General features: G+C 35.6%; 1 protein-coding gene across 1 annotated transcript; it reads right to left on the reverse strand.

The window, feature by feature from the left end:
* Window positions 1-7,595: 7,595 nt before the first annotated feature.
* Window positions 7,596-25,155, reverse strand: LOC142355342 (uncharacterized). Its single transcript, XM_075407543.1, has 11 exons — window positions 23,697-25,155; window positions 21,347-21,536; window positions 19,519-19,707; window positions 19,124-19,288; window positions 17,156-17,314; window positions 11,383-11,610; window positions 10,544-10,660; window positions 9,244-10,020; window positions 8,579-8,894; window positions 8,203-8,282; window positions 7,596-7,881 (listed from the first exon to the last, which is right to left on the reverse strand). The coding sequence occupies exons 1-11, from the start codon at window positions 24,217-24,219 to the stop codon at window positions 7,689-7,691; spliced, it is 2,937 nt and encodes a 978-aa protein (XP_075263658.1). The 5' UTR covers window positions 24,220-25,155; the 3' UTR covers window positions 7,596-7,688.
* Between the last annotated feature and the right edge of the window lie 504 nt (window positions 25,156-25,659).

Consider the following 25,659-nt stretch of genomic DNA (forward strand, 5'->3'; position numbering starts at 1 on the left):
TCAACCTGTAGTAACATTTGGTGCCTGAAGCTGTAAAAGATGATGATTGCGTTAAGATTTGTCCACTTTTTGCGGATGTTTTTTGGAAAAGATTTTGATTCAGAGTGAGATTTTGTCAATTAAATTGATTTGGACAATATCTATTTCGGACATATGCAACACAGGTTACGTTAGAGAATGATTCGACCACCTCTTGATCGATTGTAGGCTGCGTTGAAGGCTGTTGTCGTTCTTTCCATGTAGATAGCTGGAAGTTGGCCTGCCCCTCACGGTCAAACGATTCAGGGCCAGCAGGCCGTTGAACTGCTAAATCTGGATATGAAAAACTGTTTTTGAGGACTGTATTCATCACATTGGCTCTTCGACTCTTGTTCAAATTGTTTGTATTCTGCTGTATCCAGGAAAGTGTTTCTACTTTCATTTTAAAAGTTAAAACCGGCAGATTGAGCTTTGGTAGGTTTTCAGGGCCTGCGTTATAAAAAGTGATCAACACATTGGTTCCGGTTGAATTCATTACCGTTAAGTTGCGAGTCTTTTGCCGAAAGAAAAGATGGCTGCTTCTTCGAATAAATATCAACGTGTCAAGAAATGACAAAAATCGTAATGGTTTTTTTTTGCTAATGATTACCAATGTGCCTCCCTACGAAAACTGTTGTGACTCTATGCTATTGACTTGCATGACGTGTTGAGTTGAAATCAATAGAATTCTGCTGATTGGAACTCGCTGATGATTTACGAAATGGCTAAAGAGACGCTCCTGAATTGACTGGTCGTTCAAGAAAAGTGACGGCGTGAGTGGCCTTGGAGGAATTTGCGATTGATTACTGAAGGCTACGGTGTCATTCGGTTTGAGTTGGCTCCTTGTTCATCAATTGATTCATAAATGACGGCCTGAATGTTGATTTTGCCATCGCGAGAGAGAATAGGGGCCATCGCGAGAGAGAATAGGGGCGTCAACTTGAGATCATTTTGTGGATTGCCTTCGTTGACAACCATTGTCCAACGCGTCGTGTTCTAGTTGGAACTGTAGCAGTGTAAATGTTTGTTCCTTCTGGCTGTCGAAAATCGAAGTTGATGTACCCTGATGATGCTTTGCTCTCAACACTGCTTCTGTTTTCTTTTCGAAATCTGCTTGAAGCGTCTTGGCTCAGTTTCTCAGAAGACTGAATGCTAAGGAAGTCTTTTTTAGTTCCATTGCTTTGCATAACAAGTCAAACTCGCTTTTCAAAGAGCTTTTGGTTGACTTGACTGTAAACTGACATTCGTCATTGTGACATATTCTTTTGTGACAGTTTTGATCTGTTCTGTTGTTGTTGAGTGGCTTTGCTAATCCTTCATGTTTATATGAAAATGGCCAAAAATGGGAGCGAAGGATTTTCTGATGTCAAAATTTTGAGGTCGTTGATCAGCTGAGACTTTTCCAATGACAATCAGGTGACCCACTTTTTTTCTAAAACAAAAATTTTGGCGTTTTTGCTAATAAATATGGAAAAGTTGTCAGCTGGAAAAGAAAGGAGTATTCATTTGCCCTTTGTGCTCTAACAAGACTCAACCATAGCTATTTAGTTAATTTCATTTTTTCATCTTCTAATCTATTGAAAACTTAGTTGCTTAGCAAGGTTCTATTGCGCGACTTGTCACGAAGAAGCAAAATAGAAGCAAAAGCAAGAATGATTGTCTGATGGATAATCAGGCGTGAGCAAATTAACAAAATAGCACTTACAGACGGCGGAAAAATATTGGGTAATCTCACGGGTGAAGGCAATTAGTACTGATTTTGTTTGCATCCAGAGGGCAATTGAACTAAATTAAATATATACAGTAGTTCCGTATCACAGGATGACAAGGGTCGTTACAATGGTGATTGCTTAAACAGGTTGGAGCAGTTTGAAACAGACCGTCAGGAAACTTTCTTGATAATCCGGACGCACTACAAAAAAATGAGAATACTTTTTGTGTGCTTGTTTGCGAATTATTTAAAAATTAGTGAAACTGCTGTTATTGACATTTTATAGGTTCAAATCACACTTAATTCTTTTTTTAAATGTGTAAGGTTAGATTGCTTGTGAACGGCTTGTTGTATCACTGGTGGATGAATACTGTTTTTTTCCTGATTGAAAGTGTTGGTTGTACTTTTCTGGCTTAATTTGTCATGGACTGTGGCCTCAAAATCAGGCCAATTCAGAAACTTAACGAGGATATTTGTCTTAAAATTTTCTGTGAAGGTGTATTCAGTCCATCTAAGAAGCAATTCGTGGGGATGTTTTTTGCTTTCATCATTACAGTAGACAACTGAGCGTCGGCATGAAAACATAGATTCTGAAAAGCGCGAACTGTCTTCTTAAGGAATAAAAAAATGCTGTCAAAGACTGCTTATTTTCGGAACTGTTAAATTTCCAGTCCTCTAAGTGGTTGGTGAAAGCGCGAAAAATCAGTGAGTGGTCGCAGAACTGGCTAAATATTCATGGAGGGCTGTGTTTTTATAGGCTGCATTACATTAGAAAGCAAGATTACATTAGAAATTACGCAACAATGAATTCTGTAAGTAAGTTATTATGTGCGTGTCAGTCATTGTGAACCATAGAGAAAAAAATCATTTGTTCACTGATAGTGCAAGGAGTTACTATTAAATTTTTGCTGGTTTAAGGGCGGAAACATGATCGAACATTTTTTTGACGAATGATGACTGCAATTTGGTATTGGGCATTGGGAGAGCGAAGTGTCAACCTGTAGTAACATTTGGTGCCTGAAACTGTAAAAGATGATGATTGCGTTAAGATTTGTCCAATTTTTGCGGATGTTTTTTGGAAAAGATTTTGATTCAGAGTGAGATTTTGTCAATTAAATTGATTTGGACAATATCTATTTCGGACATATGCAACACAGGTTACGTTAGAGAATGATTCGACCACCTCTTGATCGATTGTAGGCTGCGTTGAAGGCTGTTGTCGTTCTTTCCATGTAGATAGCTGGAAGTTGGCCTGCCCCTCACGGTCAAACGATTCAGGGCCAGCAGGCCGTTGAACTGCTAAATCTGGATATGAAAAACTGTTTTTGAGGACTGTATTCATCACATTGGCTCTTCGACTCTTGTTCAAATTGTTTGTATTCTGCTGTATCCAGGAAAGTGTTTCTACTTTCATTTTAAAAGTTAAAACCGGCAGATTGAGCTTTGGTAGGTTTTCAGGGCCTGCGTTATAAAAAGTGATCAACACATTGGTTCCGGTTGAATTCATTACCGTTAAGTTGCGAGTCTTTTGCCGAAAGAAAAGATGGCTGCTTCTTCGAATAAATATCAACGTGTCAAGTAATGACAAAAATCGTAATGGTTTTTTTTGCTAATGATTACCAATGTGCCTCCCTACGAAAACTGTTGTGACTCTATGCTATTGACTTGCATGACGTGTTGAGTTGAAATCAATAGAATTCTGCTGATTGGAACTCGCTGATGATTTACGAAATGGCTAAAGAGACGCTCCTGAATTGACTGGTCGTTCAAGAAAAGTGACGGCGTGAGTGGCCTTGGAGGAATTTGCGATTGATTACTGAAGGCTACGGTGTCATTCGGTTTGAGTTGGCTCCTTGTTCATCAATTGATTCATAAATGACGGCCTGAATGTTGATTTTGCCATCGCGAGAGAGAATAGGGGCCATCGCGAGAGAGAATAGGGGCGTCAACTTGAGATCATTTTGTGGATTGCCTTCGTTGACAACCATTGTCCAACGCGTCGTGTTCTAGTTGGAACTGTAGCAGTGTAAATGTTTGTTCCTTCTGGCTGTCGAAAATCGAAGTTGATATACCCTGATGATGCTTTGCTCTCAACACTGCTTCTGTTTTCTTTTCGAAATCTGCTTGAAGCGTCTTGGCTCAGTTTCTCAGAAGACTGAATGCTAAGGAAGTCTTTTTTAGTTCCATTGCTTTGCATAACAAGTCAAACTCGCTTTTCAAAGAGCTTTTGGTTGACTTGACTGTAAACTGACATTCGTCATTGTGACATATTCTTTTGTGACAGTTTTGATCTGTTCTGTTGTTGTTGAGTGGCTTTGCTAATCCTTCATGTTTATATGAAAATGGCCAAAAATGGGAGCGAAGGATTTTCTGATGTCAAAATTTTGAGGTAGTTGATCAGCTGAGACTTTTCCAATGACAATCAGGTGACCCACTTTTTTTCTAAAACAAAAATTTTGGCGTTTTTGCTAATAAATATGGAAAAGTTGTCAGCTGGAAAAGAAAGGAGTATTCGTTTGCCCTTTGTGCTCTAACAAGACTCAACCATAGCTATTTAGTTAACTTCATTTTTTTCACAATTTTTTAGACAGAGGCTGTTTTCTTATGCCTGTGCTTTTTACGTAGCAAGAAACAAAGCAATTGTTCAATATTATCAGGTGAACACAACAAAGTTTCTGTTTTTTGAGGGAGGATTAGGTAGCGAGAGTTACAAAAGGAAAACATCAATCGTTGAGTTGAGAATCTTTGTGTGTAGAATTATTTGGTGCCTTTTTGTTTTCGTAAATTAATTTAGCTACTGGAAAAATTTTTTAAATGTGGCGAATACTGATACGGAACAATTGAAGCTTCTTTTTTGCGCCTGGCGACTTTTATAGATTGTAAACTGAAAAATCATTCATTTTTCAATGGAACCGCTGAAGCCCTTTAAATTTTTTTGGCTGGGGTTTATTTGATGATTATGTAAATTGGGCCAAAACGAGCAGGTCCTTTTTTTGACAAGATACTTGTTTTACTTGGCTGTTTTTTGGATTTGTAATTTTTGACGAGTACCATCAGAGAAACAATGGATATCTTTATCTGTGTTTTCCATATCCAAGAACTTTTTACGTGTCCAGTTTTCAGGATCCAATTACAAAATATCCCAGAAAATTTGAGTCATTGTTCTCATTTTCTAAATTTCAAAAATGTTTTTTTTTTTACCAGTTTTCGTTTCTACATATCCACAAGTTATCCATGAGAAATTCATTTTTGGAAACTCCAACGCTTATTTAGTAGTTTAACAATTTGATTTGTAATTCAAGGCGATGTGTAGTCAGAAAACCAAAATCCTTTTTCTGATTCTTCTGATTTTTTAAAATGTTTTTTAATGATTTTTCTTTCATTTCTGAGATCTCAAAATAATACATCTATCTAATTTTGTTTAATTGTCATATTTCGAAATAACTATGCTGTAATAACTAAGAATGCTAATTACAAATTGATCTTTAATCCTGGACAATGTGCACTCAGAAAATCAAAACATTCTAATTTCTCTGATATCAATAAGGTTTCTCTAACACTTCTAATTTCTGAGACCACATTGTAAAATATACAGTAAAACGGGCTATTGCATAATTAATTTAGTACGCTAGTTTAACAGTTTCAGTTGAGTCTTTTTCAAGTCTTTTTGATTTTTCTGTGAAATATATTTTTTTAAATTTTGCAAAATTGTTTTGTTAGTTTGATTTGCAATTCAACTGGATTTGCGGTAAAAAAAATTAAATTGAATTGTTATTTTTACCAATGTGATACTTTGACTAAAATGGCTTTCTGGCTACTGCGAAACTAACTCAAAAGGCTAGTTTAATGGTTAATCTAACATCTGAGAATTCAGTAGGATATGTAGGCAGAAAATTAAAATCAGTTTTTATTTTCTGATTTCAGAAAAGTTTCTTTGGCATTTCTTGTGTTTAAGATCCCAATGTAATACTTTGACTAAAATGGCTTTCTGGCTACTGTGAAACTCACTCAAAAGTCCAATTAAACATTGAACTCATTGACATATGAAAATTCAGTAGGCTGCGCAGGTCGAAAACCAAAATCAGTTTTCTTTTAGATTTAAAAAAAAATTTTTTTCTGGCATTTGTCAAAAAAATCTTTTTTATCTTTCTGATTTCGAAAAAATTTTCTCGACCTTTATTGTGTCGGAGCTGGTACTATAATACACCCTGTAAAATAGTTTTTGGCTTTTGCAAACCTAATTTAATGGTTTGATTTGCAATTCAACACGATGTGCGGTCAGAAAATCAAAATGTTTTTTTTTTGTTTTTGTGATTTTTCTGACATTTCTTGTTTTTAAGATCGCAATTGGATGCATAGACTTAAATGGTTTTCTGGTTACTGTAAAATAACTCAAAATGCCAGTGTAAGGTCTCATTCTGTAATTCAATAGGATGTGCAGTCAGACGATCAAAACTGGTTTTCTTTTGCTTCTGCCCAAGTTGAAGAGCCCAATAAGATATATCGACTAAAATTGCTCTCTGGCTACTGCAAAACTAACTCAAAGGGCTAGTTTAAAGTTTCATCTAACATTCGATGGTTCAGTTGGGTTTGCAGGTAGAAAATTAAATTCGGTTTTTGCTTTTTCTGATTTCAAACATTTTTTTCTGACGTGTCTCTGTTCTGAATCGGATTGTTGTTTTATCTGATTTGAAAACATTTTTATAGTCTTTCGGCTTTTTGCGAACATTGTTTTCAAAAATTACTAACTTGTTTTTACTTGCCTTAAAAACGATAAAAAATAATTTTTGTTAATCGTTTTGTGGACAAATTTTATTTTTTGAAGATCTTTTTTTGAAAAAATAGAGATCTTTGGATGGATCTAACCGGGGAGCAGGACAGCATTGGTTACGTGTCAGACACCTGGCGGGCTTCTATTGGTGACGTCTGAAACCGGAAAAAAGTCTAGATCCTCTTGTTGGGGGGTGACGTAGAAAACCCAATCCACAAAAAATTTTTCATTGCTGACGTCTGATACCACTAAAAATTCCGGATCCTCTTGTTGGGATGACAGGACAAGATTCGAAAGCGTAATCAGCTGCAGTTGTAATTAATCCTTGACGTCTGTAACTGTTAGATCAAAAGTTGCTTGAATGTCGGGTCGTTACCATTAATATGTGACGAAGACATGTTTCTTACATTGAAATGTCAATTTTCAAGATTTCGGTTTCAATTATTTATGTAACTATACGCTATACAGAAAGTCGGACAGAAAGTCAAGGTTTTTTGCGGTAAACCATCGTTAAGTTTGCTTTGTATTGTTATCTTGAGGTAGCATCGGCAACAACTGCTTTGGTTGACTGGTTTGAAAAAAATAAGATACAAAAATATTATTTTACAAAACTACATGGACAGTGAAGAAGTATCTTCAGTCAAATTTCAGGAAATAAGCCACCGTCTCAAATATCATAAACGTCATCATCCTATTCTAAAGTATGTGGAATAAATGGGGTTTGTCCTCTGTGAACTCCAATGCCTCTCAAGTACTTGAGCAACTAAGTCGACTCAACAGATATGATTGTTCACGTGCCACAATGAAAACATCCCGTTTTTGCTTTTGCTGTGTGTAATTCCCGGGTCGAGGTTTGGCGGTGAATTTTTTAAGAAATGCGGTGAAATGCGGTGAAATATTTTTTATCACCGCATTCACCGCAATCACTGCATTTCTTACAAAATTTTACCGCATTCACCGCATTTCTTTCATAAATTCACCCAAAAACCTTGACCCCGGTTTTGATTTCCAATTGACTTTGTGAGTTGAAAAGTTTGATGTTTTAAGAGAAGGCGAGAAATTATCCCGTCTGGTTTGTTGCAGCTAAATAGTATGTTTTGACCTGCTTTGCCAATTGATAGGTAAAGTTTTTAAATGCTCAACAAAAACCGGATGCTTGCATTTACATATCACAATAACTCATTCAGTTCAGTACAAGAATTCAGCCGATTTCTGTTTCAAAATGGCGCTTGAGGCTAGCTCGGAGGTGATTTTCTCCAGGAATTGTTTGACAGCCATCTCCTTTTCGGCCAGATCGTCACTCCCGCAGTCGTCCAGAAAGTCTTCCTCGGAGGAGAACCGAGGGGGAGATTCTGTGGCTGATGTTTGATCATAGTCTTTCCTAAAAAGCGGAAAAGCCACAATTTAGTGGGGACAATTTTTCAAAAATGTTTTCTCACATGCTCCAAGAAATCACAATTTCCGGTGGTTTTGAATGAGGACTTCATGATACCATCGCAAGCAATATTTGAATTTTGTGTTTACATTAATTTTTAAAAGTTCTTAATAACAAAACTTTTGGAACGTTTTTGATGTTTTTTAGCCCCTCGCAACTTTTTTTTCATTTTTCAAGACTTGAAGGAATTTGGTCTAGAATTTCCAAAATTATCTACAAGTGAGCTTGTAAACAAAAGAAAAGAAAAATTGAAAACATATGACTTACAACTTGGTTGAGTTGGAGTAGCTTGAGGCTGGGGAAATGGCTGATTTGTGACGCCTCTTTCTTCCTTGCTGAGAATTATCCTGAAACAGAAATATTTTAAAACTGCTGAAGTCTACAGTAATACACTGCAAAATATCAGATATAATAATTCATCAAGTTAGGAACCTTCTTCTGATTCGTTTTCTTTTCCCCTGAGAAAAACTTTGTTTTATTACCGTTTCTGTGAACAAATAAACTCGCGTCTTTTTACTGTTACTGATTTGTATAGTTTAATAAGCGATCGGAGTATGCATTACCACTCTCATAGGTGCAGAGGTATCAGTTATGAAGTGCAGGTCATAGTCTTGAGGGGGGGGGGGGGGGGACATTTACTCACAGAGGTAGTCCTGCGTCTCATAGCAGGGGTGTGGCAGTTGCATGAACAGCAGCAGTCCTTGGAAGACATCAACTTTTCCCCCACTTCCAGTTCATGCAGCAGATTGTTCTTGTGGCCTAAGTTCTCCTCCTTATGTAATTGCTGACTCTTTGATGAGTAGTAAATTCGGCTGTTCAGTGATGCTTGCTCCATCTGCGCCTGTTGTTTTGCCTCTTCTATTTCGTGATCCAATTCCTGTTGTAGATTTGAGAGACTCCGCGATATTCTTCTGAGTCGGTTTTCGCTCAAGTTCTGCTTAAGGTTTGTGAATTTTGCTCTTAAACACGAAATGAAATTCTACGTCATATCTTTATTTGATGAAACCAAAGTTCACACGCGTTGTGGAAAAAACATTGACGATTTGAAACCCAAGAACAAGAACCGATAGTGGTTAACTTTATAGCAATTGAACTATTTCAGTGTAGCTTAACATAAAAACAGTGTCGAACTTACAAAAAAAAGCAAACGATCCAATATAGTTTCTATAACCAGACATTTGCTAAAAGCAATAACTAGCCGCACCTAAACTATATTGATGGCATCCACCGTGCAATATGATATTACATTGACATGGCCATGTGTTTGTGAAACTTGTGCATCCTTTTAAATTGAGATAATAAACTTACCTATCCAGACTGGCTGACAAAAAGGCATTGCGAACAGCATTCGAGTAATTGTCCAGTGCTGGATCTTTACAGTGTCCTCTTTGCATGGAGCGACACTGGTGCTGATAAGCGCTGGTGAGACCAATCGAAGCATTGCTGTGATCATCAGCATCACTGGTACTCCAAATTACAGACTGATCAGAATTGTTGTTATTTATATGTTGAGCGTTGCTCGCTTTTCTTGTAATTTGTTGCTTCGCTGAACCAACTAATGATGAAGATTTCTGATGGTATCCTCCACTGTTATGTGATGACGTAAGCATGGAGCTCGTCTGTGATTGGTTCAAAGTTGATTGGTTATTAAGGCATTGCTGATTGACCAGAGGCGATGAGGGGTCCAAACTTCGGGTTCGCCGCGAAGGCTTCTCGGTTTTCAGAGATGAACTCATACTCATTCGCTGTTGATCTCGTTTAAACATGTTGATTCGGAGGGACTTTCTTGCGCGGGTTCTTGTCGGAGTAAGATTCAAGCTCAGCAAGGTACTGGGGCTCATTTTGGGGAATAATCGAGTCCGATTACCCTCGTCGGGTTCTCGGAGGTTGTTGTTGACAGTGTGGCAACGGCGTCTGTGAATGTCGTTTAGAGTGGGCGATGTCATTTCGGTGGGGATTGGGGGCAGTTGTTTCTCACGAGTCACTTGTGCTTGTTGCTGCTGCTGCATGAGCTTGTCAAGTTGAGCGATTGATGATTTTGTAGTATTTTTCAACTTCAATATGCTTTCTACTTCTTTCTCTTTCCTGAAATTGTATAAGGTAGGTTTTATAAGAGGAGCTTGAAATAATCAAAATTCATTTAAATGTTGCAGATGTTATCAATTGCAAGATGCTAAAGACTTCTTATTGTCTTTTTATTACGTGTTTGGTTCCACAGTTTGCTGGCTTTTTTATGAATCCTTACAAGTACTGAGATATTTTACTTCGTTATCTACAGCACCGTAACAGATAAATCTAACAGATAGTTCTATAGGACAGTGATTTTTTTCTGAATACATTGCTGATCAAATTCACTAAACCCAAAATTAAAATTGGTTGCACGATTCTCCAAGTTACCACAACTTTCTGTTGAGGTTAGTGCATATTTCTTTCACCTGTTCCTACTGATTACGTTTTTAAATCAGTTTTTGATAACATTTTTAAGATAAATCTCGAAAAAAACCAAGTCTTACAGGATCGATTTAGGATCGCAGACTATTTATTAGTATGATCAAAAGTTACTCGTAATTTATTAGATTTGAGCGATTAATCCGGAGTGTGGACTTACTTTCTGAGGATCTGTTCCCTGTGTTCCAGTTCCACCAACACTGTCTGCAATTCTGTCATGAGGCCATTAGCTCTCGATAACTTCTCTTCATAACACGTTCTCACATCTTGAGCTTGCCTGAAAAGTTACATCATCCATCAGTTAAAATTAAGTCTAGCAAACCAATGGCTGTTCAATTGCACAAAGCAACGTATAACACGTGGAAGGATTCGTTTCATGCATATTATGATACAATTCTCATTTCTCGCAGATCTTGTATTTTAACTACGCGAGACTAAGTCTGGGAAGATCCTTGCAAAATGTTGTTAACTCTCGCCAGATTTTTACAAGATTCCTACAAGATCCATGATTAACTTTTTCTCACAAGATTCTTAGAAGATTAACTTTTTCTTGCAAGACTAATATTTTCCACAAGGTTTTCTGTAAGTCTTACAGTGTCTTTTTGATCTCGTTGACTCGGGTAGTGGACGAAACAATTGAAATCGAACTGAACTGATTTCATGCTTCGTTCAAATGTCATTTGGATTTAAGCATGATAGGCACGATCAAAATAGGTGAGATTTTGATCATCACTTGGACAAAAATTCCAATGTCTGATAATGTAACAGGATAAAATGACTGCTCAATATGCACCGAAGTTACATATTAGTCGGTTGACTGGTGTTAAAACAACACACAATATATGCTATCAAGGTCATAGACGTTGAAACCAGTCGATATAACACTCGTCTATATATTTGCTATTTCAAAATACGCCCTCTCATTTTTGAAGGTCAAATAATGACCACAAGGAAAAAACGTAAGAAATTATATAATCAAAGAAATGTGAATATCCTTACTTGAGCTCATTGCGATGTTGGTTTACAATTTCATTGTCCATTCTCTGTAATTCGAGAATACCCCCACCCTCTTTGTTGATCCTGTTGAATGCTTCCTTTAACTCTCCCCTCCATGAGGCCTGTTTGTCCACTAGTGTCTGGTAGGGCGTCTGAACAAAGTCCACTGCCCATATGTCGATGTGTAGCAGAATTTGTGCAAACGAAGGTCGTTCTTTGTAGTTCTGACGCCTGAAAACAAAAACTATGGAGATAATTGTTGGGCTGTGTGACTTGATATATAACAACATGCTATCTACTTCACTTCTTTTAAAATATGCAACTTATATAAACCCATAAATTATGCAAGGATTTTTTTTACATAGTTTCAAATAGTATCCATCAGATTGTGAGTTAATTAAAATCATTGAAACTAATTAGGCCCGCCACAAAAGGGAATATCAAGTTGGTTGCACCCATGCTTGGTTAAATTCACCATTTTAATTGTCATTATTTTTAAAGACGATTAGAAGATCAGTCACGACCTTTATCAAGAAATCTATGCAGTTTGCCTAAGTCTGAGGTTGTCTAAGCAAGACCATGGCAAGTACACTCTCATGATAGTTTCTTGGAGATTTTTGAAACATCTTGCCAAGGTCTTATCAAGATGGTCCGAGAAATTTGACAGAAGATTCTTGTAACATCTTGCTTGATAACATTTCAATTTCGACAACAGTCATCAAGATTGCCTTGCAACAAGTATCAAAACCTTGCATGTCATTACGAGTTGCATTCATTTTTGTTTACTGGAAAAATAAGCACCTTTCTATAGCCATCGAATTTAAAAGTTCGAAACCAATCAGATATTCTGTTGTGTATTCTAGTCTGCATTATACAAGAGGGCTTATGTGAAACTGTGCCTAGCACCAAACGTTCTTACATAAGTACGAAAATTTGTGAAAAACTATTACTGAGAGAGAAAGTGCTATTGATAATCAATTATGTGAAGCTCAACTAGAGGTAAATCTTCCGTGCGTTTCTCAAAAAAATATTTTTTATTGTACTTTTGATGAATATTCCCCCATTAGGTTAGCTTCACTATTTTTTAAAAAAATTTAAAACCTCAACTAACTGTAGGTGTCGTCTTCGTAAGAGTTTACAGAAAATTAGCGAAAAGATTTTGTACCTCACAAACTCACTAAGCAAAATTGTTATTATTTTATTATTCGAAAAAAAAATATTCTCTTTTTATTATTCGAAAAGAACGCAAATTAAAGACCCTAACAGCATTGTCCTCACATGAAACTCCTAAACAATCTGCAGTGAACTGGAGAGCATAAACATTGAGATCAACTGAAGTTTCAGGAAAGTTGACGCAGGGTAAAGATAAAAATGGTTTTTTCCGTGATTCACTCGAGCAATTCTACATTTTGTTGTTTTGGTTTCCATAATCCCTCTAAACGTTTCTTTACAAACTGTTGGTCAAATTAAAACGTTACATACTCAGGAATTTTTTTTTCAAAGTTACGCTAAATTGGTTCGGAAACAATAAAATTTTTAACGTTTCTGAAAAATTTTTGAAGAATTTTGAACATTTTTGAAAACGTTTCTGAGAAATGTTTCCTCTAACAAATGTTTAAAGTCCAATATAGTTCTCAATATATGAAAACTATATTGGATTTAAAATATAGTTTGGGAAATTACTTAAATTTTGTTTAAGAGACCCCGCCTCCACAGAAAAAATAGAGACAGTTTTCCTTTTTATTATTTTTCCAGTTTTCATTCGCACTTTATAAAATGCCATCTCTTCTCAGCATGAAATAACAAGTGTATTTTTTGTGGAACCAAAAGGTAGCTCCAAATGCCACAAAATGACGCGTCTCGTTTTTTCTTCGCGATGCTCAAACAAAGATGAAAATTTGACTTTAGAAAAAACCATCTACGCACATATTTATATATAGTATATATATAAATATATATATATATATATATATATATATATATATATATATATATATATATATATATACATATATATAATCCTGTTTCAAGAAAAAAATCATATTCATTGGTTTAAAAAGACATTGCACAGCACTTAATCGAACCACCAAACAAAAGGTGAGTTGCACATATTCGGAACTTGAAGCAAAGACAATTAGTAACTCTGATTTTCTTGTACTTCCAGTTTCTCCATCCTATTTTTCATTTTTGTTTTAAGAACTTTGTTGATGGTGCAGCAGTTTTGATCCAGAACTTTTAAGAAGCATTAGTTTAAAATTTTTGACAGATTTCATTGAAACCTGTTCACGGTGAGCAATAGCTCTTCTAATATCTTTCAAATGCTCTCGTTCACTTATAATTTGTTAATTACGAAGAATTGCGTATTTGAAATTTTAGTAAACTGTCAATTAAAACAAGCACTCGGGTCAAAATTTCTTTGAATTCATATAACGATCATATATGATTTCATAACGAACATACTTGATTTTTTAGTACGATCCTACTATGAAACCAAAGAAATCGTCCAAGATTCGTGTTAGCTTGCCAGAATCATACATGTTTTCTTTCCTTTTATTCCTTTAATTTTTATCGATGAGGTATCACTAAAGTGATTCCCCGTGATCACTTTGAGAAGAGCAAGAAGACCCTGAGGTGCATTCTTTAAAACAACGTTGGGATTTAAATAAAATAATAAGACTATCTAAATTACTTAGGTTTTAATATCCTCTTAGACAAGTTTATAGCTCTAAATGCTCTTTTATCGGAAACTTCCATTTTTTATCAAACTTCACAACCATATACCATATTCTAAATAGGTATATTATCCTAAGTCATTGACACGGCGCTCTTAAAGAGTCTAACTTAGACTCCATATGCGACCTATTAAATACCCTCTGACTACGTTATATGAGAATTATCGACACCAGACAATATTTTATGCGTCATATATGACCTTTCATGATTTTCATTGCTTTTTTCGAATGCTAAGAAGAGCATGCAATTTTTAGGCTTTCCAATTTTTTGCATGATTCTTGCATGATTTCCTGGAAGTCCTATATGATTCTTGGATTACTACTAAGAAATCATACAAATCAAATATGACCTAGTTTGTGAACGAAAAATCATAGTATGAAATAAAAGAGCGCATAATTGTCATTTGAAGATTTTTGAAGAAACTATTGTTGATTCGCTGCAATTTAGTGCGTAAATCTGAATCGTATTGAGCTTATCATGTTGCAAATTATCAGCAAACATTTGACATATAATAAACGGTTAGTATATTTCTGCTTTACTCTTTTTAAATCCTCAGGTTTTCCTAGTTTCACAAATGTTATCCAATTGATATCACCATTATCTAAAGTGTACTAATGCAAAAGTTAACTGTTTCCTCTCTCACTAGAAGAAAATAAACTGAAATAATGGGCCAGGAGCTTTCCCGTGTTGAACAAAGTTGTTCGCGTAAAATTGGATTAAATTTCCCTGGATATTTTCTCGCAGATACATGCTCAAAAACCGCAAAACTCCATAAAATTTTGTACCGACAAACCTCCAAATTAAACAACAATTACGGATTTAGCTGATTTTTTGGAATTGTTTCCATTTTCCCCTGGTAAAATGAAGCCACATATTTTCTCCATGAGTTTATATTTTAGCTTGTGCTCAGAATTAATTTGACCAGTTCGACGTCTAATTAGGTCAAATAAGAATAAGCCAAGCTAGCATCATTACAAAATGTCGCATTGGCTTTGTACGTCATGCAAAAAATTATTTTCAAGTTGACAAAATTGACAAAGTGCGCGTTTTAGATAGAACCTTCAAATCGAAATTTCAGAAGTTGTGAAAAATAAATAAACTGTTTCGGTGCAATTAATTTTCATTATTTTCAGATTAAAAATGGAGTGTTATATAACGGCATGCGATTTATCAGTTCATGTTATTTCCCCCGGGTTATGAACTGCAGCTGAGCCCTAGATGTTATAAGCTCATTCAAAATTGGAGAAGAGGATAAAATAAGTCAAGGGAGGGGTAATATTTTGGTAATAAAGGCTTCCTGACTGCCGTAATTACAATTCCCTTCTTGTTTCCTTCTGAACAGTCCCTGTTGGGTGGGAAAAATGAAACCAACTTTTACGTCAAAACAAGAATTTTTTCCACATCCTTAATCTCGAGGGGGTATATTTGAATAGTGCCCTGGTATTGTCAAGACCTTACACAGTGGGCTACCCACGAAAGACAAAAGATTGCAAAATTGGCAGATTTTACTGAGAAAATTGGAAAAAAATTGGTTTATAAATAGACGCGATCTGCTTTGTCATCGTTTTTCCAGGCCCCAATTTGTAGTAGATTATAGTAATAGTAATACTGCCCCGTAGTAAAATCTCAATTTAAATTGAATCTGTTTAAAATTTACTCCCATTGAATCTATGCTTTTTACATATGCATGTAGTTAGTTGGAGGGGGCTAAAATCGATAGAGGGTATTGTTAGAAAAGGGGAGGGTGCATTTTATCTCGGGGCTTTGACGTGGGAATTGAAATGATGGATTAGCTCTGAATAAGATATGAAGTTAAATTGAGCACAACGTCTGTTCCAGTTCAAAAGTTTTCTGCTCAACCGGCCTAATGGATTCTCAACCGAACCTGAAAACACTGAACCAATGAGTGTTGCTAAAAGTTAGTGTCAAATTGTTGCAAAAATCTTCATTCAAACGACCATTTTGATAATTTTTGCACCCCTCATATTTTATTTTAACTCATAACAGAGCTCATAACTCATAAGAAAAAAAAGCAAACTAAGTCCTTAAGCGTACAAAAATATGCAAACTTTGTTCTTTTTTTTTTAAAAAAAAAATAGCGTATGTAAAAGTTGGTAATTAAAAAAATATTCGACATGTTTACATTTCGTCACCATGGTCAAACGTTTGTTCTTTGGTGAATATTCGGTTTTAAAATATCGGCCCACGTTGGTGCAACAGAGAACACTTTGGAAATTGTTCACATGCGTGCGTGTGTGAGAGTGAGTGTAGTCGCCTGCAGTGCAAATGCGTGGGTTTGCTTCTGTGTATCTTAATAGCGTCCCTGAAGGCTGTCTTTTGATTTGTTCAGCAGCGGGTAGGGAAAATAGGGAATTAGGGAATAGAATGGGCAAAATCAGTGATAACAAAGAGCCCAATTAGATATGTATGGCACATGCAAGGTATTAGAGCGCTGTTCTACCTTTACACGGAGTAAATCACAGAATTTGAATTCGCCGTGCTAACGAAAATTTCCTCCATCTCTCTTAACTAATTCGTTTTTGTGCACATAATTTAAACAGTGGAAAAAAGAGGAAATAGAAGGAAGGAATGAATTAGTTTTACGATAAGATGGTTATGGCTTTGACAGTTAGGGCAGATAAGTTGACAAAGCCAGTCCTGCTTAATGAGGAATTCTACAAAGGGATTCGAATAATAGTTGGTTCCAATTCCGTATCATCATTAACAACGGAGAAAAAACAAACAAATATTGATGTCTACTGATTTTTTCAAGCATTCACTACAGCATCTAGGAAATATGTTTTATTGATCAATTTGAATGACTCCATGAAATGAAAAAGCACAGTCACAAATTAAGATCCACAGAGAATAGTTTTTTTTCCATTTTCAAAAAACGGCTTTGATTTTAGGCTAAATTGGATCTTTTCGGTGATTGGCCCCAGTAAGTTGTGCACCCTCCAGATACAGGCAGGCGCAATTACATAGGAGATCATTATGTTAAAATATGGCACGTTTTAAAATTTCTTCGGGGGGGGGCACTAACCAGCATTGGTTAAGTAGCATTTTGAGAGGTGGTGGACATGTGTTTGGAATCGGGAGACTGAGTCTGTTGCTTCCCACTCCCCATATAATGGCACTTGAGTCGACATTCGCATAGGGCACTTGTCTGGTCACAAGTTCCCACAACACCACTCCATACGACCTAACAACAAAGGTAGACAACAACGATAACAATATAGATATAAGGAAAAGGAATAGATATAAACGTAATATTGGCTCTGCGTGCTATAACGAAATATATAACTTTGATTATCACACAAATTCTCTTATTTAACAAATGTGTGTTCCTTTTGAGACAACTAATGGAACAGGACATCGTACTGGTACAGTTCTATTGAAGGACCATTTATGTCATACTTTTACGTATAAAAACGAATAGCCAAAAGTGAATTATCCCTAGAATTTGAACCCTATAATACTACATATGTTGATTTGAATCATCATATGGATTGACATAAAGACAATTATTAATGCTTCCTTTTAAACCTTGAGCTAATGCAATTTGTCAATAATTTCCCTTATTTCCATTAATTTGGCGTTGACAACAGTATCAAGTAAATTTTGTTTTGATCTCTTAACAATTCAGAAAAACTTTAAAAAATAGAATCTTTTGAACAATCACATCCCCTTTAGTACCTACTATAGAATTGCCCCAGTAGAAACTATTCTCAATTTTATATATCATAACAATCAACATTTCAACATAAGCATGGCTCCATAGGGTAGGCAATTGCTGAAAAGATCCAAAAATCGTGGACAAAATTTTAACGTCCATAAAATGTAATTTTTATCTTTGTCAATCATACTCTTTCTATGTACAGGATCTTTTCAAATATTTACTTCTGATTTCCAATCAACAATTCCACCCGTTTTGCTGAGAAAATGCGTCGCCTATCAAACAAACAAAACGTCCTTTAATTCAGGGAGATGTTTACACTTCCTGCTTTTGAATAAATAACTTTGTCAGGCAGTTGTTGTTATTTCCACTCCCCGTTCTAACCACAAAGAAGCTGCACGTGAATATCCCATAATTTCAGGCTGTCAAAACTTAAAGGCGCAGTATTCATTCACGCATAAACATTCGGCTATTTTTAACTGAAATTTGAGTCCGCCGCTTTTTGAACAGAACTTCTCTTCAGCGCTATTAGCATTTGACTTCAAAGAAGTTTAAAGTGTTGCCTCCCCGGGGAAAGTTTCAAAGAAATTGGGATAGAATGGCGTGAAATTTATGGATCAAAGTGTGATTAAAATAGCAGAAATGGGGTAACAGCTTTTCTGAAATTTTAAGCTTCCGCCCGTATTTGAAACCAGCTTTAAATGTACACTTTCAAATTAGCCGGATATCTGAAGGCGTTTGAGTTGTTTCAAAGATTCTGCTGTGTGTTTTTGTAACTTGACATAATATTTTGTTAAATGCAATTCTTTTTGAGGGATATTTAAATCTGTGAAATCTGACAAGGTCAAAGAAAACTCTATAAATGGTTATTTGTCACAATAATCTGAGTTAAACACAAAAAGTGATACGTCAGAATGTCACTATTTGAATGTATCCGGAATGGTCGGTCAAACACATATTTTCCTACTATAAAAATGTTTCTTCAAACAACGACCGTAATGTAATATAAATTTTTGGACAAAATATATTTCAGGCTTTCATGGGTTGGAAAAATGAATATTTCACAGTATATCCTTTCCCCAGCTTAGTGGGTTTAGAACGTGTACCCCTCCCACTAATAACCCTAAATATACAAATATTTATCTTGGGGGGGGGGGGGGGGTGGTGTGGAGACAATGATGGGAAAGACCTAAAAAAATATTGCATCAGTTGTTCGATATCCTATTTAATGTTGGCAACGAACAGAAACGCAATAAAACGGATCAAAGATATATTTATAATCATAATGATAGAAAGACATAACTAGTTTCTATAACTGATTAAAAGTATACTAACCATACATCGACTCGCTCGTTGCACTTTTCGTTCCTGATCACTTCGGGTGCCATCCAGGCAAAAGTGCCAGTGAAACTCATGTGCTCGTGGCTCTGGTCTCCCGCTAACTGCTTACAGTTACCAAAGTCAATCAGTTTTATTTGGTTCTGCTCTCCAATTAGGCAACTAAAACACTCATCAATGGAAGTCCTATTTGTTTGAAACTTAAACCCACTTGATTTTTTTCTAGCAAAATGTGTTTTTTCTAATATCGCTCAAATGGTAATGCAAAAGCGGTAACATAACGTAGAATGTACGAGTTACAAAAAAGCTCAGTTAATTTTGTCCCAAGCAAAAACTGTAAAATTTTTATCTGCCTTGTCGTCACCCGATGAGGAAGACTTTGGGTTTCTTACTTTGGTGACTTGAGATCCCTGTGCACAATATGTCTCTGGTGGAGGTACTGCATGGCACTGGCAATCTGTCTGGCCCACTCTATGATGAGCATAGGAGTCACAACCACAGAGACATCTCTCAACAGACGGTAGAGAGGACCACCAGAGCAGAACTCCATAACTATCGCGAAGGGGGACCAAGACACACCCCTAAATAGACCTCTTATTAGTTGTCGTTTTTACTCACCCAATCTGCGGGCTGATCAAGCTCTTGAAAACGTCATGATCAATAACAGAATGACGATTTCTTAAAGGTACAAACACTTTTTATAAGGGTTTATGAGGTCGAGAGTTCGTTGAAAGACGAGTGAAGATTAATACATGGGACATGTGATGATAAATTGAACATTGATTTTGTAAACAACAAAACGTTGTTGAACAGAACCAAAATTAATTTAACTCATTGATCACAAACGTTATTGCAACTGATAAGGAAGTTGCGACCTCGATAGTTTTGCTTGTAGTGATGTACACATTGTAGAAATTTAGATTTCAGCTAAGCTGGTTCGGGGGCCTTAGCCTGTAAATTCCAACAGGTTTCAAACACAATACATAAGTATTGTTTTTCATTGAGTTAGCTTTCTTAAAGACCTTCTGCCCTAACTAACTTATGAAGAAAATGGGCACAATTCTATACTTAGCAAAAGTTTATTTACACCAGTTAACTTCTGGTACTTATTCCTACTAAGAAAACTACATTAAAACACGCCAAAATCTTGAATCTAGGTAGGTACCCTCTGTCTTACCATTAGAAGGGAGAGACTTCACTTACAAAGTTAAACTCGGAAACAAGCTCTGAAAAAGTACAAAAATCAAGGTATATACAATCCCCAAAAATCCCTGAGTTATATTTTCAATTTACTTGTTTAAACAAAATAATTAAATAAATGATAGAGAAATGATCAAGTCCAATTTCTTTTTAAAATTTACTTTTATACAAAAAGACCAAAAAAATTCACATGGTTTAGACAAGTTCATCTCCGTTTTCATAGGCAACCTCTATTTTTAGCTCAGAATTATAGGTTTTAATAAAGTTTCTAAATCTGTTCATGTGAGACAAAATCAGAACTGCCATTACTAGTCAAGATCAATATTTGTTGAATAAACTGCTTATAAAGTCCTAACTTACTTAGCCGTTATTCTTTGATTAGATTTGAAGTCAAAACTTCTTCAAATTAACCTAAGATTGGTACTTTTCTATAAATCTTTTTGTTTTATTAATTTCTTTAAGATAGCTTGAGTCAGAAATTCCATTTCTACAGAGCTTTTCGTTTCAATAGTTCGAAAAGCCAATATAAGCAAGAGCTTGCAAAGATGTACAAAAAAAGCCTAGAAAGGCGTTGCTAGTCAAAGCTTTGCCATTAGACAATTTTTTAAAAAACTGATCCTTTGAATTTAAGCGAAATTCGACATGAATTGTATTTGTAGTCGCAGGTGAGAAAAGATTTGCAACTAAAACTGCGCATCAAAATTTCGAACGAGCAAAAGTCTGTACCATCAGTGGTTTTGGTCTGCTTGGGTATTTTTCATAAAGTAAAATGTCCCCGAATGTGTATTTTCACGAAACATTTTGAACACGGACCGCAGCCTGTGCTGCCTGTGAACACATGACACTGAGATCAGCAAGTCTCTGGAAATTAATTGCAACTCCACCGTCGATATGGAATTGTTATCTTGCAAGATATTCATTTATCTTGCTAAATCTTGCAAGATAAGCTTTCGGTCTCGCTTAAGGTGTATAAATTCGCCTGAAATGGTCATGAAATTGATTAATTAAGACGCTACTAACAGAATTTCGACGATGTTTGGATGCCTGACGGTGAGCATATTGCTTCTGATAATGTCGATCTCTATTCTGCTTCTCAGTCTCTTCACTGCCACCTGTCTTCCCTGGAATGCACCCTGGTACACTGCACCTTGAGCCCCACTAGTCACAAAAGTCAGGCCATAGATCGAGTCCAGGTCTATTGTGCCAAAAGCTGAAACATTATAACACATTATCACATCAATTCAATTTTTTCCCGTTTAACTATTTAAAAAAAACATTAACTCCACAACTATTTTAAAATGTGGACAAGTAGGATTTTTGTGGCAGAGCTATGAGATGGAAAAATGCGATATGAAATTTCGTTTCTTAAGATAAATTTTTGTTATTTATTCTTATCTAGCTTATTGTTTCCATACAAAATGGGCAATCCAGTTGTTTCATGATCCGAGCAAAATTTTGCGACTCAATTTTGATCATGGTTTGAAAATAGTTTTCGCTATTGGTTTTTCAGAAGCTAATTTGCGGAAAACAATCAATATTTGTTGATGATTTTATAATAAAATATTAAACTAACATTTGTTGGAACCCATGCGTAAAACAAAAAAGTGCTTAACGTATTTTGCATCTAAAACAACCAAGTGCAATTATTTTTTTAATCAAAATCAGGCATCTCAGCATTGTTTTAAGTTGCGGAATACGGTGCCGAATTACCACCATGAAACTTTGCATTAAAAATTTCTGCAAAATAATCATAAAACAAACGTTTAAGATAAGATTATCTGAACCGATTCGTGCAAAAGGACCGAACGGTCTCACAAGTTCCCTGCTATTTTATAAATGAAAGAAATTGCCAATATATCATAATGACCAACGCCACAATGCCCAATGATTTCCTTTTGATCTGTACAATCAATGGTCAAAATACAATCAGCAGTTCGTATTACACCTACGTTTGATAATAAATACCGGTTAATTTGATCTCTTGTTTCGTTGTGATAGCTTCATATCACGTCTCACAAACCACGGCGGTGGTGAATATTAAACCACAAAAATTATCCCGCTCAGATAATTGATGTCAAGAGTTCTAAAACTTTATTAAAAAGGTAAAATTTTGGGTTTTTTCGGGAAAATTGCTGAGTCATATTTGTATTAGGCATTTTAATTTTTAAAAACCTTACCTGAAATTGGGAAAAGAATGTCAACTAGTGCCATTAAAAATTTAATTAGTAATTTATCTTAAAAATAAATTTTCAAATTATTGGCATGGTGTTCTATTTTGCAAGAAAAGAAAATGTTTCAAAAGGTCGATACTAAAATACTACAATACTGCATTAGACCAAAAAAGAGGCAGTTATGTTTTGAAATGTGGCGATGAAGAAAAACAATATCTTCTATGCCATTAAAAAAATATTCTTCAGTGCTTATTCAAATTCAGTGAGACTCGGTTGCGACAGAAAGTTTTTAATCAAGCTGCAATATCCTTTATTTCCGTCTGCATTTATCAACAGGCACGGTTACATCAGAAGCAATTTTGGTTCAAAAAAACTCTTGCTGAAGTTGTGCTCTTTATGAGAGTTTTTCATAGATACATTTTCTTGTCTCCATTATTTGAAATTCAAAAGACAGTATACTAAAAACGGTACGCATCACATAGATATTTAATGAACAATAATAGAGTTTTCGACTAAAACCAAGAGTCTCAAATTCATCAGAACGTGAATTTATCGTATATGTCGGATTTTTTATTCTACCACTGTTGTCCATTATGCGTAATTTTTGTTTTTGAAGAACTCTGTTCAACGAGACAGGGTCATGTACCGTTTTTAGAGTATACATCTAGTAAGTAAGTTATGATCATAAGAAGGAGCTTGAAATGATAGCTCAATATAAGAGAGCATTTTAAGCCTCTCGTAGTGTCGACCAGTTGGCTCAGTGGAGAGCACATTGAACATTTTTCGTGTGAAAATTCGTCTGGTGTGATTTCACATGAAATAATTTGCCTGTGATGAACGTTTACGCGATTTTTGTGCGAATGAGCGTATGAGGGAAAATATCTATTTTATAGGCTTTTTGCAGGCAGTTTTTTTAGTTGTTCTCATAAAAAGTCAGGAAATCAATGAGAAAATTTTAGAGTGAATGATTTTCGAAATTTTCGTTTCGTCTCATTTTTTCTGGAATATACTTTTGAGTCTCATTTTTTCTGAAACATACTTTTGACGTCTCAATTGAACCACTTTTGATAATTATGTTTTACTTCATTGCAACATATAAATGGAGACCCTTAACTCAGGGAAATTATTCAGGTTCCTATTTGGAAAAAAATAATAATTTTCTCTGGATAATATGCTCACCATGACAGTATCAAACTTACATCCGTTTCGAGGTTGAATTGACCCGTGGCCTCTCTTCCCGACCATTGCCCAGACGGGTTTCAAGCAATTCAGCATCCCTCCGAAAAACCCTGGCTGGTTATAATGATCATAGGCACAATTGTTACGATAATCCACTTCGATATTAGTCGTGGCCAACGACAATCGCCGTTGATTCACAGAGGCCGAATAACTTGTCGGTTGTGTTCGACTCGTTAGTGTGTTATCGTTTAGTTGATCTTCGTCGGTTAATAATGCGAGATGGTTACGTAAGTTATCACTTTTAACTTGTTCTAACTGTTCTGAGTAAGTTTTCCTGACAGGTTGTGGGGTTAAATACCGACTTTTACTGTCGTAATTTCGGTCTATGTTATTGCTCAATTGTATTGTGTTTAATTTGTTCTGATTAACAGGAGATTTTGTAAACCGTGAATTTTCCATTTTTTGACTTCTACTACATCCGGGAGGTTTCGAAAATGAGGTTTCACTGTAAAGGTGATTATTTGATTCGAGATTGCTAACCATTTTAGGAATCCAACATTTGAATTTTAATCAAACAATTCGAATTCATAAAATAGATCAAAATTGTTAAATCTGATTTGAAAGTAAAATTGTAAGTTTAAAACACAAATTAGAATCCAAAATCAATTATTTGAAAAATTGGTATGAACAAATCAAATAAAATGGAGGAAGTATTCGAATTTTTCGAACTCAAATAGTGAATTAAAAATGTGTCCCTCGTTTCAGAGCGTGTACACTTGTAACACGTGACTTCCCAAAATGCGCGCAAGTGTTTTTCAGGAGTAAAAACAACCGTGTGATATGAAAAGCCACCACTGTTTGTATATGGATAAAATTTGGAAGCAAATATGAGCTCACAATTAATAACACTTCTAGTAGTCGAGCGATCGTAGGGAAATAAAAAAAAGGAGCGATAGGAATAAATAGGAGCAGCAATGTGAAAGAATTCCACAAAAATACTGCTGGAGATTTTTTGCTTTTTCCTTTTACATGCACGTATGTGAAGGAGTAATCCTTTTTCTTGTTTACTGCGCGCGCTGACAAGAAAAAAGGAATGAAATGGTTGTTACAATATAATACGTGAATGCTTAAAAATTGGAGTGCTGTTTCAAATTGGTATATTTTTTGAGAAAGCGTACCAATAAAACCACAACAATGGTTATAAGCGAGAGTTGTAACAATTTGACGCAAATGTAGTATGTATATTTTTAATGGTAAGATGCAAGCTACTATAAAAACGCACAAAAGATTAAAGTGTATTTTTCTTAGAGCGTTTTTAACTCTTTTTTATGAACGTATAATAACTATTGTGCAATCGGTTGCAACGCAAATTGTAAACTCGAACTTTTTGAAGATATAAAAGTATACAATTTTACTGACGTAAAAGTAACATAACTTAATTTACGCATACGCAAAGACATTATTCTCAAACACAGAGCCAACTTATTTATAAACCAGCGCTAGTTTGCTTGTAAACTACTGGTATTGAATAAAATCACAGGTGGTATCAAAAACCGCAAACACCACTCGTCCAATTGCTATTAATAAAATAGAAATACACGCGAGAGTTCTGTACTAAAACTGGGGCAATAAAACTGCATTTAAGTGGGTTTAAATTTGGTTTGCGGTGGTAAATTTTCCCATAATTTCCTCAAATTTGGGGGCACAACCAACCATAGCGCCAGTTGTTCAAGCATGTATATCAGTTCCGAAAATGTGGTCCAAATGCGCATGCATGTTCTGAACTTTGTGAGCAAAATTCGCAAATTATGTTGGTTAGACAGCGCCGTTGTTTGTCTCTAATAACCAGAAGTAAGCCCAGGGTTTATGACTCTTGTGGGGGTTCTAATTCAGTGTGACAGACTAGTTGGGTGTCTTGTTTGACCGCGGATTAATTTCACCCTCAAAGGTAGAGAGGGGGAGGGTTGTGGGAAAAGTTGTGTG

Source organism: Convolutriloba macropyga, unplaced genomic scaffold, assembly GCF_964194025.1.
Source record: "Convolutriloba macropyga unplaced genomic scaffold, txConMacr16.3 SCAFFOLD_557, whole genome shotgun sequence".
In the NCBI taxonomy this organism is placed as follows: Eukaryota; Metazoa; Xenacoelomorpha; order Acoela; family Convolutidae; genus Convolutriloba; species Convolutriloba macropyga.

Coding starts and splice junctions, on each gene's coding strand:
- LOC142355342 (XM_075407543.1), bottom strand. CDS start 24,219: ATGGTTAGCAATCTCGAATCAAATAATCACCTTTACAGTGAAACCTCA. Junction 17,315..19,123: donor AACGAGCGAGTCGATGTATG/GTTAGTATACTT, acceptor CTTTGTTGTTAG/GTCGTATGGAGTGGTGTTGT. Junction 11,611..17,155: donor ATGCTACTTAACCAATGCTG/GTTAGTGCCCCC, acceptor TTTTGTTTTCAG/GCGTCAGAACTACAAAGAAC.